This window comes from Amaranthus tricolor, chromosome 10, assembly GCF_026212465.1.
Source record: "Amaranthus tricolor cultivar Red isolate AtriRed21 chromosome 10, ASM2621246v1, whole genome shotgun sequence".
NCBI lineage: Eukaryota > Viridiplantae > Streptophyta > Magnoliopsida > Caryophyllales > Amaranthaceae > Amaranthus > Amaranthus tricolor.
The window spans coordinates 11,119,368-11,133,533 of NC_080056.1; the positions used below are offsets into that span (position 1 = coordinate 11,119,368).

Genomic DNA, 14,166 nt, shown 5'->3' on the forward strand with positions numbered 1-14,166 from the left:
TTTCAGAACGAAGGAAGTATTATTCTAATTAAAATAGAAAAAATTGCCTAGAATAATCCTATCTATTCTTAATTTTTCCTACAATAATCCTACCAATTGATTAACCATGAATATTTCCAACTTTAGAAGGTATTTTTCCAGAGTAAACCCGGTAACCCGATGATTTGTTATATTAAGTTTTATTTTTTTTTAAAAAAAAGATAAATTTAAAAATATCAAAAATATGTGAAAAAAATATTTAAAAATTTTCTGATTTTTTTTATCATTCAGAATTTTTTATGAGAATTTTTAAAATTTTCTCTAATTTTACATTAATTTTCAATTTACTTTTTTTGTGAATTATCTATTATAGCATGTCATCGGATTACACAAGTTTACTTTAGGCAAATATCCTCTAAAATTAAAATTATTCATAATTAATAAATAAATAAGATTATTATAGAAAAATCATAAAAAAATTTCCGTCAAAATAATATCAGCAACAGATGATGAACATGGAATAGCTGAGAAGATAAATCCAAACATGGAATAGCTGAAAGAGGGTAAAAATGAATTTTACTTGGAGAATGGAAACTTGAGACCGTCTGAATCTGACAAGCATGAAAAGGTGAAAGCTTAACTGATACAAAAGGCGTCCTCTTACCCTTTTCCACTTGCCAGCCAACACCCGATGTTTTCGCTCTTGTCCTTTTTCTATCGGGTTTACTATTTAAGTAGTTTGAAAATCATTTGAGAATATAATATTGACTTTAAAAATTTAAATGTATATTTAAGTTAAATTTATCATTATTTTAAAAGTAGTTAACGTCTTAATTTTATTATTATTAAATTCTTGATTAAAACTCGTGCAAGTTTATTGATAAGGAATACTATGTTATTGTGATTAAATTTATTAAATATATGACTTTTTAAATCAAAATTAATTACTTATGTTTTATAAAATATTAAATGTATTATTTTTTTATTCAATTAAACATATAAAATTTAGGTAGGTAAATAGAAATAGTTAATGAATTATATAAATTTTTTTTTCTAATTTAGCTCCAATTTGTTTAAATAAAATCAGACTCTAAATCAAGTACTATTGTTATGTAATCAAGTATCATATACTAAAATAATTTTATTTTTCAAAGCTTTTGATAGATGACATATATCATTTTCTAATATTTTTATTAGTTTGTATGATTCTTGATGAAAGTTTTCATAATTAAACTTTATAATTTGTAATGAAAGGTTTGTTTCCAAACATAACTTTATACTCCCTCCGTTCCATAAAGAAGTTCTCAGTTGTCATTTTGAGTGTTTCATTTGTTGTTTCCATTAAGAATCATTCTATTTATGTCACAAATTTTGGACAAAAATAACTTTATTTATACTCATTCTAATATTTTTATAATATTTATGGACCCCACATATCTTACATTAACTTCAATTTAACATTTTAATATTCTTTATGGTCCCCACATATTTCCCACTAACTTTATAAAACTATTTTTTTATTAGTTGTAATCTATATATTTTTTCACTAGATTTATTTTAATATTTTTTAAATGCATACGGTCCCTACTTTTATCCAATCAAATTTATTATTCAATCAAATAATATATTCACTATCTAAAATATTCTATTTTTTTTAATTTCCGTGAACATTCCCAATGGGAACTTTATTATGGAAAAGAGGGAGTAGTCTTTATCATTATCTTATACCAATTATTATCTAAAAACTTAAAGCGAGAAAATCGAATATTAATTGTATAGTGTATATATATACATTTAAAAGGTATACATATCCGGTTAAAATGGACAACGTTTTCTCAACTAATTTTTTTAAAAAATATCTATTAAAATTATAAATAATTATCATAGTTCAAAAAAAACGCTATTTTTTTTTTACTAAATATGTACCTTGTTTTAGTTAATATGTTTTCCTTGAAATTGGTTTTTAGTTTTCACTCTTACGTGATCCAATATCGTTCGATAGATGTTAAAAATGACTAACTATTGACAAAAACATTTTAGTTAGTAGTTTTGAGTCCCAACCAAAAAGGTTTGGTTGGTACTTGGTCGATAGTGTTTTAACTTTCCGACTATTTTTGAACTCGCCAAAAAATTGAAATTAAAAATTTCAAAATTTATTTCTTTCTCTTCATTTTTTTTCTTTCTTTCTCTCTTCTCTCTATCTTGTTAATGTACACCCAACACTACCAACTTTCAAATATTAACCGAAAACAAATAATCATTGGAAAATAGAAGTACTTGTTATTATTATGTTGGTTATACTAAAAGATGTACATAGCATCCAGCAAAATTAATAGTACAGTAAAGGGAAAAGACAAATAATTAACCTAAGTTATAAAAGAAAAGTTTAAAGCTAATATATTTCTCTTAATTGCCAATAAAAAAAAATTAACTATGCACAATAGGTGGTTTGTTAGATATTCGCATATGTTAAAAGGAAAAGTCCCTTTGTCTATTTCCTTACATCTAAAGAATGGGTTTATAGTTATTTCCTCTGTTCTGAAATAGTCGTTACATAACAGTTTTAATACTATTCATCGTTTAAGTCTATTTTATATATTGTAGCTATTATGTATAGAAAAATATAGTCAAAAGGGATTTTGTTTTAATCTTCTAATCACATTCTTTCATAATAACAAGTTTTTATAATTTTTAAAATTGTATAATTTTATGTATGAATAATCAAAATAACACAATGGGTTGTGTATAAAAGTCAAATATAGTCAGTAATAGTATAATGTAATGGAGGAAGTAAACCATAACAAATTGTTGTGATTCAGCTCTAATTATAGTCACGCCTTTATTTCTTGTGCATGTCTATATTTATTTGAAAAATTACCAGAATTAATAAAATATTTTGCTTATTTTTCAATAATAATACCCATTTTTGATTAATCATGAATAATACTAACTTAAAGGGATGTTTCTTAGAATATCACTAATATGTTAAAAATCAAACTATAGGTGATTATAAAACAAAAAAAATTGGTAAATTAGTTAATAAACTAAAGTTGGTATTATTCCAGAAAAATACCCCTCTAAATTTATACTATTCATAATTAATCAATAATTAGTATTATTATAAAAAAATTAATAAAAAAGTATATTATTCACAATAATTTTTCCTTATTTATTTAACATCAGTTCTATTCAAAGATATGTAAAATTATACTAGACATTAGTAACTTGTAAGAATACGTAAATAGGTAAGTGTAGTTTAAAAGGGAAAACAAAATTGTTGGTACCAATTGAAAGACCATGAACAATGAAGAGGATATTCCTTCTTTTTAGCACTTTTTTTCTTCTTAAGGATATTCTCTTAAATGTGGAGGGATTATCTCAATCCTCTTGGACAAGAGGATTGCTTTGATCCTCTTCATGAAGAGGATGAAGATGATGGGAAGAGAATTGAATAAATCAAAAAAATATTGCTTTCACACGTTGGAAGGGAGAAAAAGAGGGAAAAAAAAAAGATTTGGCATGCAATAATTGGTACACTTGACACAATTTGATTAGTTGCATTTAAGTTTGATTTTTTTATAATTGTATTATTTAAAACAGTCATAAAAAAACAGTAAAGTAAAACTTCGAAATAATTTCACCAATGGCTCTATTTTTTTTCTCTATAAAATGAACCTAAATTTACATATATTTCACACACATCAATTTTTCGGTTTTTTCTCTCTCTTCTATACTACTCATCTAAACTCATTTTCTTGTTGATAATTTCATACACATTATCATATCCTTAATTATGGATCCAAATATTTATATTCAATAATTACACAAATTACAATTATTAAATTTGGATAGGAAAAAGAATGTGTGGTGGGGTAAATGTGAGTAAGAGAGAGAAAGTAAAAAGAGGATGAAAGAGTATACCCTTAAATGTTGGACAAATTAAAGAAATAGAATGAGGAAGATGATGTAAATAGTGAAAAATAATACGGAGAAAAGAGAAAATAATGTGTCAAATAGAGAAAAAAAAAAATAGAATTGTGAAGAGAATAATCGATGCTCTAAGCCGTTGGCTAGTGTATGCAAAAATTGTGAGGTTTCTCAACATTAATGAAGAGATAACATTTTGAATTGGCTAGTTTATCTGATTTAAAAATGTATTTTTTTAAAAGTTTATTAAATCGACAATTCATATCAAAATTTGCATCTAAAATAGTTGATAATCGAAAATGGTATAATTGAATTCGAATTGCAATTGATGATTATAATTGATGTATAACTGTATATTAAAATTATCTATGAACTGAGTAGTGACCGAACAAAATCATATCCAATTCGAATTATACACGAAATGGAACGTGAACCAGTTAAAACCGTCTTAACCTAAATCAATTTTAACCAAATTATTGTAAATCCGATCGTTTATCAACCAAACTGTCGTAAACGCGAAGGATTTTAAATCAAAAACAAATTGAAGATCCAAGAAATTTATGTTTAATTTTATTTTATGAAACTATTATTAAATTTATCAAATAAATGCACCTAAACTGATTTATACAAAGCTCTTGTTTTAAACGCAAACTGATTTCAACGAACTCAAAAAACAAATTGAACCACCAAAAAATTTTCAACTAATTGAATTGTATCATGGTTATTTTTTTTTTTAACATTTATTAAGTTTGACAAATTTACGATTAATTTCAACTAATCAAATGAGCTATGTTTGAATATTAATTTCTGCAACCATATAAGCAACTTTAACGTTATGATTATGAATATCAATATATCAAAAAAATTTAATTCTTTATAAATATGGGACAAAGCAGGTTGGTTTTGTTACTTAGAACCTTTTCCTTTTGTTTGATAAGGTAGTAATATACTCCTTTTTTTTTATATAATTTTTAGCAAAGTTTGAAAGCAAATTTTAAGTCTTTTTTTTCTTCTCTATATTTTTTTATTCTCTTTATTTTTTGCACAGTTACAAAATACATGATAAAAAAGTATCACTAAAATGAATTTCAGAAAATCTCACATTGATATATTTTATCTTCTAAATATGCCTTAAAAATATTAATCAGATTTCTCTTCTTTTAGAATGAAATATTCCAAACGAAAAGGACATTTTTAAATGAAGGGAGTAATAGACGTTGATTTTGCTGGGCAAGTTCCCATTTCTTAATAAGGGATTATTTGAAAAACTTTTTATTTCACAAGTGATGCAAGAGAAAATTTATTTTTGATGATATCCCTTTTCTTTCTTAAGAATGTGTTTCTTTTATTGTTAATGGTGACTCAATTTAGTAATACCATTGTTGAAGATGATGAACAGTAGCAAACGCCGACTCGGCATCGGTGTGGCCAAGGTTGAAGACGACTCGGCGTGGTATGCTGTTCTTGAAGCAAATTTCCAGAGACTAACGCCGAATCGGCGTCCGTGGTGTTTGGAAGGCAGCCGACTCGGCTGTGATGGCTACCAAAATGCATTTTAATCCAAAAGAAGAAGCTGACTTGCGCGGCAATACGGGATAGAGAAAAGCCGAGCCGGCTGCGGTTACATTTGTGCGAGGAGCATTTTTCAATTTCCTTTGGCCGGTTATTTTGTGATACTTGGTACCCAAGTCTCGTATTTAGGTTTTATTATAAATACTTCCTTTTATTAGTACTAGGGTTGATGATTCACAAATTGAGAGAGATCACAAGAGAGCCATTATAATTTGTGAGTGTGATTGGAAATCATCTCGTAAATTTTTTGCGATCATAGTGAAATTATTTGATCTCGGTGCCGGTGGACGTAGCTATTACATTGATAGTGAACCACATTAAATCTCACTAGTGGAAAAAACCTCATTTGCTGCGGTTTTCTTTAGACGCAGCATTAAATAGCAAAAAAAAAAAAAAGAAAAAAAAATATTTAGTACAAATGCTGCGGTTTTCCTGATGTCCGCAGCAAATAAGTGCTTATTAAACAAAAAAATAAAATTAAAAAAAATAAGCATTATTTGCTGCGGTTTTAATAAAACCGCAGCGAATATATAAAAATAAAAAAAAAATTTCCGTTTAATAATCGCTTATTTGCTGCGGGCTTCTTAGAACCGCAGCAAATAATGCTTATTTGCTGCTGTTTTTTAAGAAGCCCGCAGCAAATAGTCAGTTCATAAAATTTAAAAACGTGTTTTGACGTTCAATTGCTTAAAACCCTAAAATAACTTTCTTCAAAAACCCACGACGACGACTGTCTTCTTCTTCAAGCTCTTCAATTTCAGAAAATTTCTTCAAAAACCCACGAAAAATCTCTTCAAGTTCTTCAAGTATTTCAAATCATACGACTCTACTGTGTTTTCTCTTCATTTCGCTCATCTTCTTCCAAACCCCACGACTTTGTTTAAGTTCTTCAAGTTCCTATGTTATTGAAATTTGTTGCTTCAATAACCACCCATTGCATGAATTTCCTTCTCCATCTTTGTTTAAGTTCTTCAGCCCACCATTGTTGCTTTTCCTTTAAAAGCCACAAAATTAGGGCTAGTCTTGTTCTTTTTCAAGTCATTGTCTTTTAATAAGTATTTAGTCTTTTTTTATACTAATTTTAAATGTGTTTTTCATTGTAGGTTACATAATCTTATTGTAGAAACAAAATTATCATATCTCATTAACAAGGTATGTATTTTATATTTGAATGTGAATAATTTACTTATGTATGTACTTGAATATTTGAATGTGAATAATTTTAATTAATTAGGATTTTTAGGGTAGATTGAATGTGAATAATTTACTTATGTATATATGTAGTTGTATATTTGAATGTGAATGATTACTTATGTATGTGGTATCAATGGTTCAATGGGTAGTTGTTCTTGTAAACGACATCATGTAAGATTATAATCATGTAATTTAATTATATATCAATCTTTATTTGGTGATGATAAATTTTGTTGGTATTAAACCTACTTTGCTTTATTATCTGTGTGAAGTAGAAATTTGGAAGTAGGATAATGACTTTTGCTTATCGAAAATCAGCTAAGAAACTGAAGAGATTTAAAGAACCTCAGAATAAAATGAGATTTATATACATTACTTATAAAATACAAGAAGATATCTTTTAGCTAATGAACAATTCTTTTAGCTTCAATCAGGTTCAAAAGGTTTGTTGCTTTTGTGTCATTATTTTTATGTTTATAAAGATTTAAGATTGAACGCGATGTTTGTGAATGATCAAGTTCCTTGGTGATTGATTGTTGATAATGTATTATTCATTTTCTATTTTTAGGATTAAGTTGGTATTCTAATGTACTTCTAGGATGTTAATTAATTATGTTTTTGGAATGATTTAATGCTTATTTGTGTTTCGTTGGATTTGCAAATTGATAGTTTGCCATGTCGATGTTTATTCGAAGGACAGAAATTCTCAACTCGAATCCACTATTCACTTTCGATTTATTAGGACTTTAATTTGTATATGTACATATTATTATATTATATATACGATCGAGAGTTTACAAAGAGATTATTGGTGATTATTGGTGTTAATTGGTGATTATCATTGGAATAATCATTGTTTATTACATTGTACATTATTGGATTATTTAATACTATTAAACGAAAAAAAGCAATGAAAAAAAAAATTTTCGTTTAATAAGCACTTATTTGCTGCGGGCTTCTTAAAACCGCAGCAAATAATGCTTATTTGCTGCGGTTTTTTAAGAAGACCGTAGAAAATAGTCAGTTTTTTGCTGCGATTTTAAACCGCAGCATTTAAAATAGGATATTTGCTGCTATCACTATTGCTGCGGGCCAAAACCGCAGCATATTATGGCCAAAAAACCGCAGCAAATAAGGTTTTTTCCACTAGTGTCTCTTGTGTCATTTTCTTATTGTTTGCATTGAATTTCTTACTGTTTCATTATTGTTGATCAACCTTGCTTCCGCTGTCGCACAACAATTGGTATCAGAGCTCAGCTTTAAGTCCTTGGAGAGTTTTTGAGTGAAACAATGGCTGGAGATTCTACAAAAAGAATCGAGAAATTTACCGGGAAAAATAGCTTCGGGCTATGGCAAATAAAGATGAAGACTCAGTTGAAACAGCAGCAAATATGGCGTTCGTTGGCTCCAAAGAGTACTACTGCGGGGTCGAAAGACGGATTAACTGACGGGCAATTAGCAGTAATGGAGGAAAAGGCTCATTCTACCATTTTGCTAAGTTTGGATGATCATATCATCACGGAAGTCGCTGATCAGGCTACAACGGCGGAACTATGGATGAAATTGGAGTCATTGTATATGACTAAATCGCTGACCAACAAATTATTGCTGAAGCAGCGGTTGTTCAGCCTCCGAATGCAGTCAGGTACTCCCTTACGGGAACATCTTGAAAAACTTAACTCTATTTTACTGGATTTGCGTAACTTAGATGTTAAAATAGATGATGAGGATGCTGCGTTGATTTTACTTGTGTCTCTACCGTCTAGCTATGAGAATTTTATTGAGTCTTTTGTTGGTAAAGACTCTCTGACCCTAGAAGAAGTGAAGGCAACACTTCATATTAGGGAATTTCGTTAGAAAGCTATAAGTGATAACAGGGAAAGTGGCAGTGAGTTGTTTGTTAAGTCCGGAAAATCTAAAAAGAAGAAGGGGGTTAACGAGGGCAACAATACTGGGTCGGGTGCTAGAAACGGCAATGAGGGATCTGGTAGGACTGCAGGGAAGACCTGTTATTACTGTAAGAAATCGGGTCATTTTAGGGCTAATTGTCCGGCGAGGAAGGACAAGTCCCAAGCTACTGTAGTTGAGGAAAAACAGAAGGAGAACTATAATTCGGAGGAAGACTTGGCATTAGTGAGTTCTGCTAAGTCTGACGATCTTTCTGATGATTGGATTCTAGATTCGGGGTGTTCGTTCTATATGAGTCCGCATCGAGACTGGTTTGAGACATATGAGTCTTGCAATGTGGGTAAAGTTATTGTAGGTAACAATGCACCTTGTAAGATTACGGGTATTTAGTTCATGAGATTGAGGACTAATGATGGGCGAAAGTTGACTTTGACTAGGGTGCGGCATGCCCCTGCTTTGGGGAAGAATCTGATTTCCTTAAGTACCTTGGATGATTTGGGGTACAGAGTGTTTTCGGATGGGGAGCTGTCCATTTATTGAGGTTCGGAGTTGGGTACTCAAGGGTATCAAGAGGAATACCCTCTATGTCTTTGAGGGTGTCACATTGTCTAGTTGTGCGGTTTGCACATCGTTGTCTCACTAGGAGATGACCAAGATTTGGCGCATGAGGCTTGGTCATATGGGGGAGAAAGGGATGCAGTTATTGTCTTAGAGGGGTCTACAATCCGAGATCAAGGTTGCCAACCTTGAGGTTTGTGAGCATTGTGTGTTTGGGAAGAAACACAGGTCAAAGTTCAGCAAGGGTGCTCACATTACTGATGACGTGCTCGATTATATTCATTCAGATTGCTGGGGTCCATCTAGGGTTGAAGGTATGGGAGGTTTCCGCTATTTTGTGTCATTTGTAGATGACAAGTTCCGATACACATGGCTTAGGTTACTTAAGTCAAAGGATGAGACTTTCAAAGCTTTTAAGCAATGGAAAGCTTTGGTGGAGAATCGACAAGGTAGGAAGATCAAGAAGCTACGAACAGATAATGGGCTAGAGTTTTGCAAAGAGGAGTTTAATCAGTTCTGTGCAAATGAGGGTATTGGTTGGCATCATACCGTTAGGATAAAACCACAGCAGAACGGTGTTGCAGAGTGGGGTAATCAGACACTGCTTGAGAGAGTTCGATGCATGCTCTCTAATGTAGGGCTTGGGAGGAGGTATTGGAGTGAAGCTATGATGACAGCTTGTTATATCATCAATAGGGGTCCTTATTCGGGAATTGACTCCAAAATCTCGTTAGAGATCTGGAGTGGTAGGTTGCCTAGTTTCTCTAATTTGAAGATTTTTGGTTGTGTTGCTTATTATCATGTTAGTGAGGGTAAGTTAGATCCACGAGCCAAGACGAGGTGTTTTTTTGGGTATAGTGATGGTGTGAACGGGTTTAGGATCTATTCGCCTTCGGAGGGTCGGGTCATTCTTAGTAGAGATGTCACTTTTGATGAGAGCACCATGTATTCCAAGAAGAGATCGGAGTCTTCTGATTTGGGGAAGGAAGGAGAGAACATACTACAGACAGATTGGGTGCTTGAGGTACATCAGTCATCCATTGCTGATTTACCTCAAGTCCAATTTATTAATGATGATGTTGAGGTTTCAGTGCCGAGTACTCCTGAACTTGAGGTTGTTCCATCTTCTCCTAACTCTGGGGAGGAGGAGGGGTAGTCTAATCAAGGGTCATCTAGTCAATCTAACACCATTCTTGAGAGACCTAGACGAGTTATCAAGAAGCTTGTTAGGTTGATTGAAGAGATGGAAGGAAGAAATCGCTTGTTGAGAATTTGACAGGTCATGCATTGAGTCTAGTTGATGATGTAGAGTCATATGAACCTGCCACGTATAAACAAGCAATTAGTTGTAGTGAGTCGGCGCAATGGCTTGCTACAATGGGTGCAGAGATGCAGTCTCTTTACAAAAATAGATTGTGGGAACTAGTTAAGGTACCAGAGGGGAGGAAGCTTGTAGAGTGTAAGTGGATTTTTAAGAAGAAAGAAGGGTCATCTGAATCTGAGAAAGTTTGTTTTAAGGCTAGGCTAGTTGCAAAAGGGTTCAGTCAGGTAGAAGGGGTTGACTTTGTGGAGATATTCTCACCGGTGGTTCGACATACTTCTATTCTTGTGCTATTATCAATCATAGCACATTATGACCTTGAGTTGGAGCAGCTAGATGTTAAGACGGCTTTCCTCCATGGTGATTTGGAAGAAGAGATTTTGATGAAGCAGCCCGAGGGATTCGAGATTCCAGGGAAAGAGCACTATGCATGCAGATTCCTAAAGTCATTGTATGGACTTAAGCAATCCCCTTGGCAGTGGTATTAGAGGTTTAATTCTTTTATGGTTTTGCATGGTTTTGATAGGAACTCGTATGATTGCTGTGTGTATCATAGTAAGTTAGATAATGCTTCCATGATTTATCTGTTGTTATACGTTGATGACATGCTTGTTGCCACAAAGAATAAATCTGATGTTGCTAGACTTAAAGAGTTGCTTAGCTCGAAATTTGACATGAAAGATTTGGGTTCAGCTAAGAAGATTTTGGGTATGTTGATCTATAGGGATCAGGCTAAGGGTAATCTTTTCTTGACTCAGAAAAGTTACATCGAAAAGATTTTGTCTCGTTTTGGATGGAAAAATCTAAGCCTATAAGTACACTAACATCTGTAAGCTGCAAATTGTCTTTGTTTATGTCACCTCAAACTGAGGAGGAGTTGGCGTATATGTCTAGGGTCCCTTATCCCAATGCAGTTGATTTTTTGATGTATGCTATGGTCTGTACTAGGCCGGATATTGCGCACGCTGTTAGTCTTATGAGTAGGTTTATGGCTCGACCAGGGAGAGAGTACTGGCAGGGGGTGAAAAGGATTTTTCGCTATTTGAGAGGGACAAGTGATATTAGTCTTGTGTATGGGAATGGTAAGGAGTGTTTGGTAACTGGGTATAGTGATTCTGATTATGCAACTGATGTGGATACCAGGAGGTCGGTGATCGGGTATGTGTTTACTTTGGGTGGTTCTGTGGTAAGTTGGAAGTCCACATTGCAGTCTTCGGTTAAGTTGTCTACTACTGAAGCTGAGTTCATGGCTTTAACTTCAGCAGCTAAGGAGTCTATATGGCTCAAAGGCCTTGTAGGTGAACTGGGTATTGCACAAGATTTTGCTACGGTGTATTGTGATAGTCTAAGTGCCATTTGCTTAGCTAAAGACCAAGTACACCATGATCGGACCAAGCACATTGACGTCAGGTATCATTTCTTGCGTACTGAGAAGAGAGTAAAGGTAAAGAAGATCGGGACCGCTGACAAACCAGCTGATTTCTTTACTAAGTGTTTCCATTTAGTAAGTTTAAACATTGCTTAGACTTGCTAAATATTACTATGTGATGTAGTAGGCCCTTAGGGGCGGTGTTGAGGAGCTTCTATTATAGGCATGTTGGCCTTAAGGTGGAGCTTGCCCGGGGCTTGTGATGCAGGTGGAGCATTATGAGTTGTTATACTTGGTTACAAGTATGTGGTGGGTCTTGGGTGGAGACTTGTCGGGATGAGTCTTGGTTGAAGACTTATCGGGATGTACGGCTTATGCATGAGCTTTGCATCGGGGATTTGGCTTGAGATATTTTTACTATGTGTTGATGAGACCGTTTGCTGAATACGAGCTTTTGTCAAGGTGGATATTGTTGTTAATGGTGACTCAATCTAGTAAGTTACCATTGTTGAAGATGATGAACAGTAGCAAACGCTGACTCGGCGTCAGTGTGCCAAGGTTGAAGACGACTCGGCGTGGTATGCTGTTCTTGAAGCAAATTTCCAGAGACTAACGCCCGAGTCGGCATCCGTGGTGTTTGGAAGACAGCCGACTCGGTTGTGATGGCTGCCAAAATGCATTTTATTCCAAAAGAAGAAGCCGACTCGGCGGCAATACTGGATAGAGAAAAGCCGAGTCGGCTGCGGTTACATTTTTTGCGAGGAGCAGTTTTCAATTTCCTTTGGCCGGTTATTTTGTGATACTTAATACTTAAGTGTCGTATATTTAGGTTTTATTATAAATACTTCCTTTTATTAGTACTAGGGTTGATGATTCACAAATTAAGAGATATCACAAGAGAGCCATTATAATTTGTGAGTGTGATTGGAATTCCTATTGTAAGTTCTTTGCGATCATAGTGAAATTATTTGATCTCGGTGCCGGTGAACGTAGCTATCACATTGATAGTGAACCACGTTAAATCTCTTATGTCATTTTCTTATTGTTTGCATTGAATTTCTTATTGTTTTATTATTGTTCATCGACCTTACTTCTGCTGTCGCACAACATCTTTTATAAGTGATTATTTTATATACTTTTTGTTTTTTAAATGACGTGAGATAAGACTTATTCTATAATTAGGATTTTCACTATTTTTCTTTACTTTATAAGGATGCATTAAACTCGATCGATATGTTCTCCAAACAATGAGGGACAAATTTGTGTTACTATGTTGTTTCCCAAGTGATAGTGGAATAAAATTTAATTTTTTATTTTACTCTTAATCTATTCTTTAATAAGAAAGCTTTAGACTTGTAATAAATTATTTTCCAAAAAATGTGGGATAATAATTATAAGAGAAATTAATATATACAAAATTAATAAAAGCTATAAATATTAATATTGTTGTGTTCATGATAAACATAATATAATCAAAATAATAATCCATCGTTAAATCTGACATTGTTTGCAATCCCACCCATCAAAAGAGTTGTTTTACTATCATGTTCTTCTGCCTTTTCTTTTATAACAGAGCATTAGACGTACACTTTCCTTCCTCTAGCAATGTGGAATTATCCTTTTTGTTATTGTGCTTATTTTTTATTTTTGTTTTGTTATTGCTCTTATTGTCTTTCATATAATAAGTTTATATATAATGCAACCTTTATTTTTTTAAAAAGTTTCCATTTATTATTTTGGGTATTTTAATTGTTGATCCTATAGAGAATTTTTCATTTATGTCATAAATTTTGGACAAAAATAACTTTATTCATACTCACTTAAAATTTTTTATAATGCTTATGTACTCCACATATTCTCCACTAACTTCAATTTAACATTTTAATAATCTTTATAGTCTTCATATGTTTCCCACTAATTTTATAAAACTAATGTTTTATTAGTTTTGGTCCCCATATTTTTTCACTAACTTTCTTTTAATATTTTTTTAATGCTTGTGGTTCCGACTTTTCTCCAATCAAATTTATTATTTAATTAAATAATATATCCACTATCAAAAGTATTCTATTTCTCTTAATTACCGTGAACATTCCTTTTGGGAACTTCATTAGAGAACGGAGGGAGTATTTCAATTTCATCATTTTTCAACTGCATACTTCCTCCAATTTATAGAAAATGTGATATTTACTTTTTAATACTATTCACTTATTGCTCTTAATTTGTATTTTATTCTTAATCTATAAATTAAAACATAGTCAAGTGAGATCTAATTTGAATCGTCTCAATGCAAAGATTATTAATATCCACTTTTTATGTATATTAAGAGATATTATACATT

At 32.1% G+C, this 14,166-nt stretch overlaps 1 protein-coding gene across 1 annotated transcript; it reads left to right on the plus strand.

The window, feature by feature from the left end:
* The first annotated feature begins 11,312 nt into the window (after positions 1-11,312).
* Positions 11,313-12,235, plus strand: LOC130824829 (secreted RxLR effector protein 161-like). The gene is made up of 2 exons (XM_057689848.1): positions 11,313-11,952; positions 12,132-12,235. Exons 1-2 carry the CDS (start codon positions 11,313-11,315, stop codon positions 12,233-12,235), a joined length of 744 nt encoding a protein of 247 aa, XP_057545831.1.
* Positions 12,236-14,166: the final 1,931 nt, after the last annotated feature.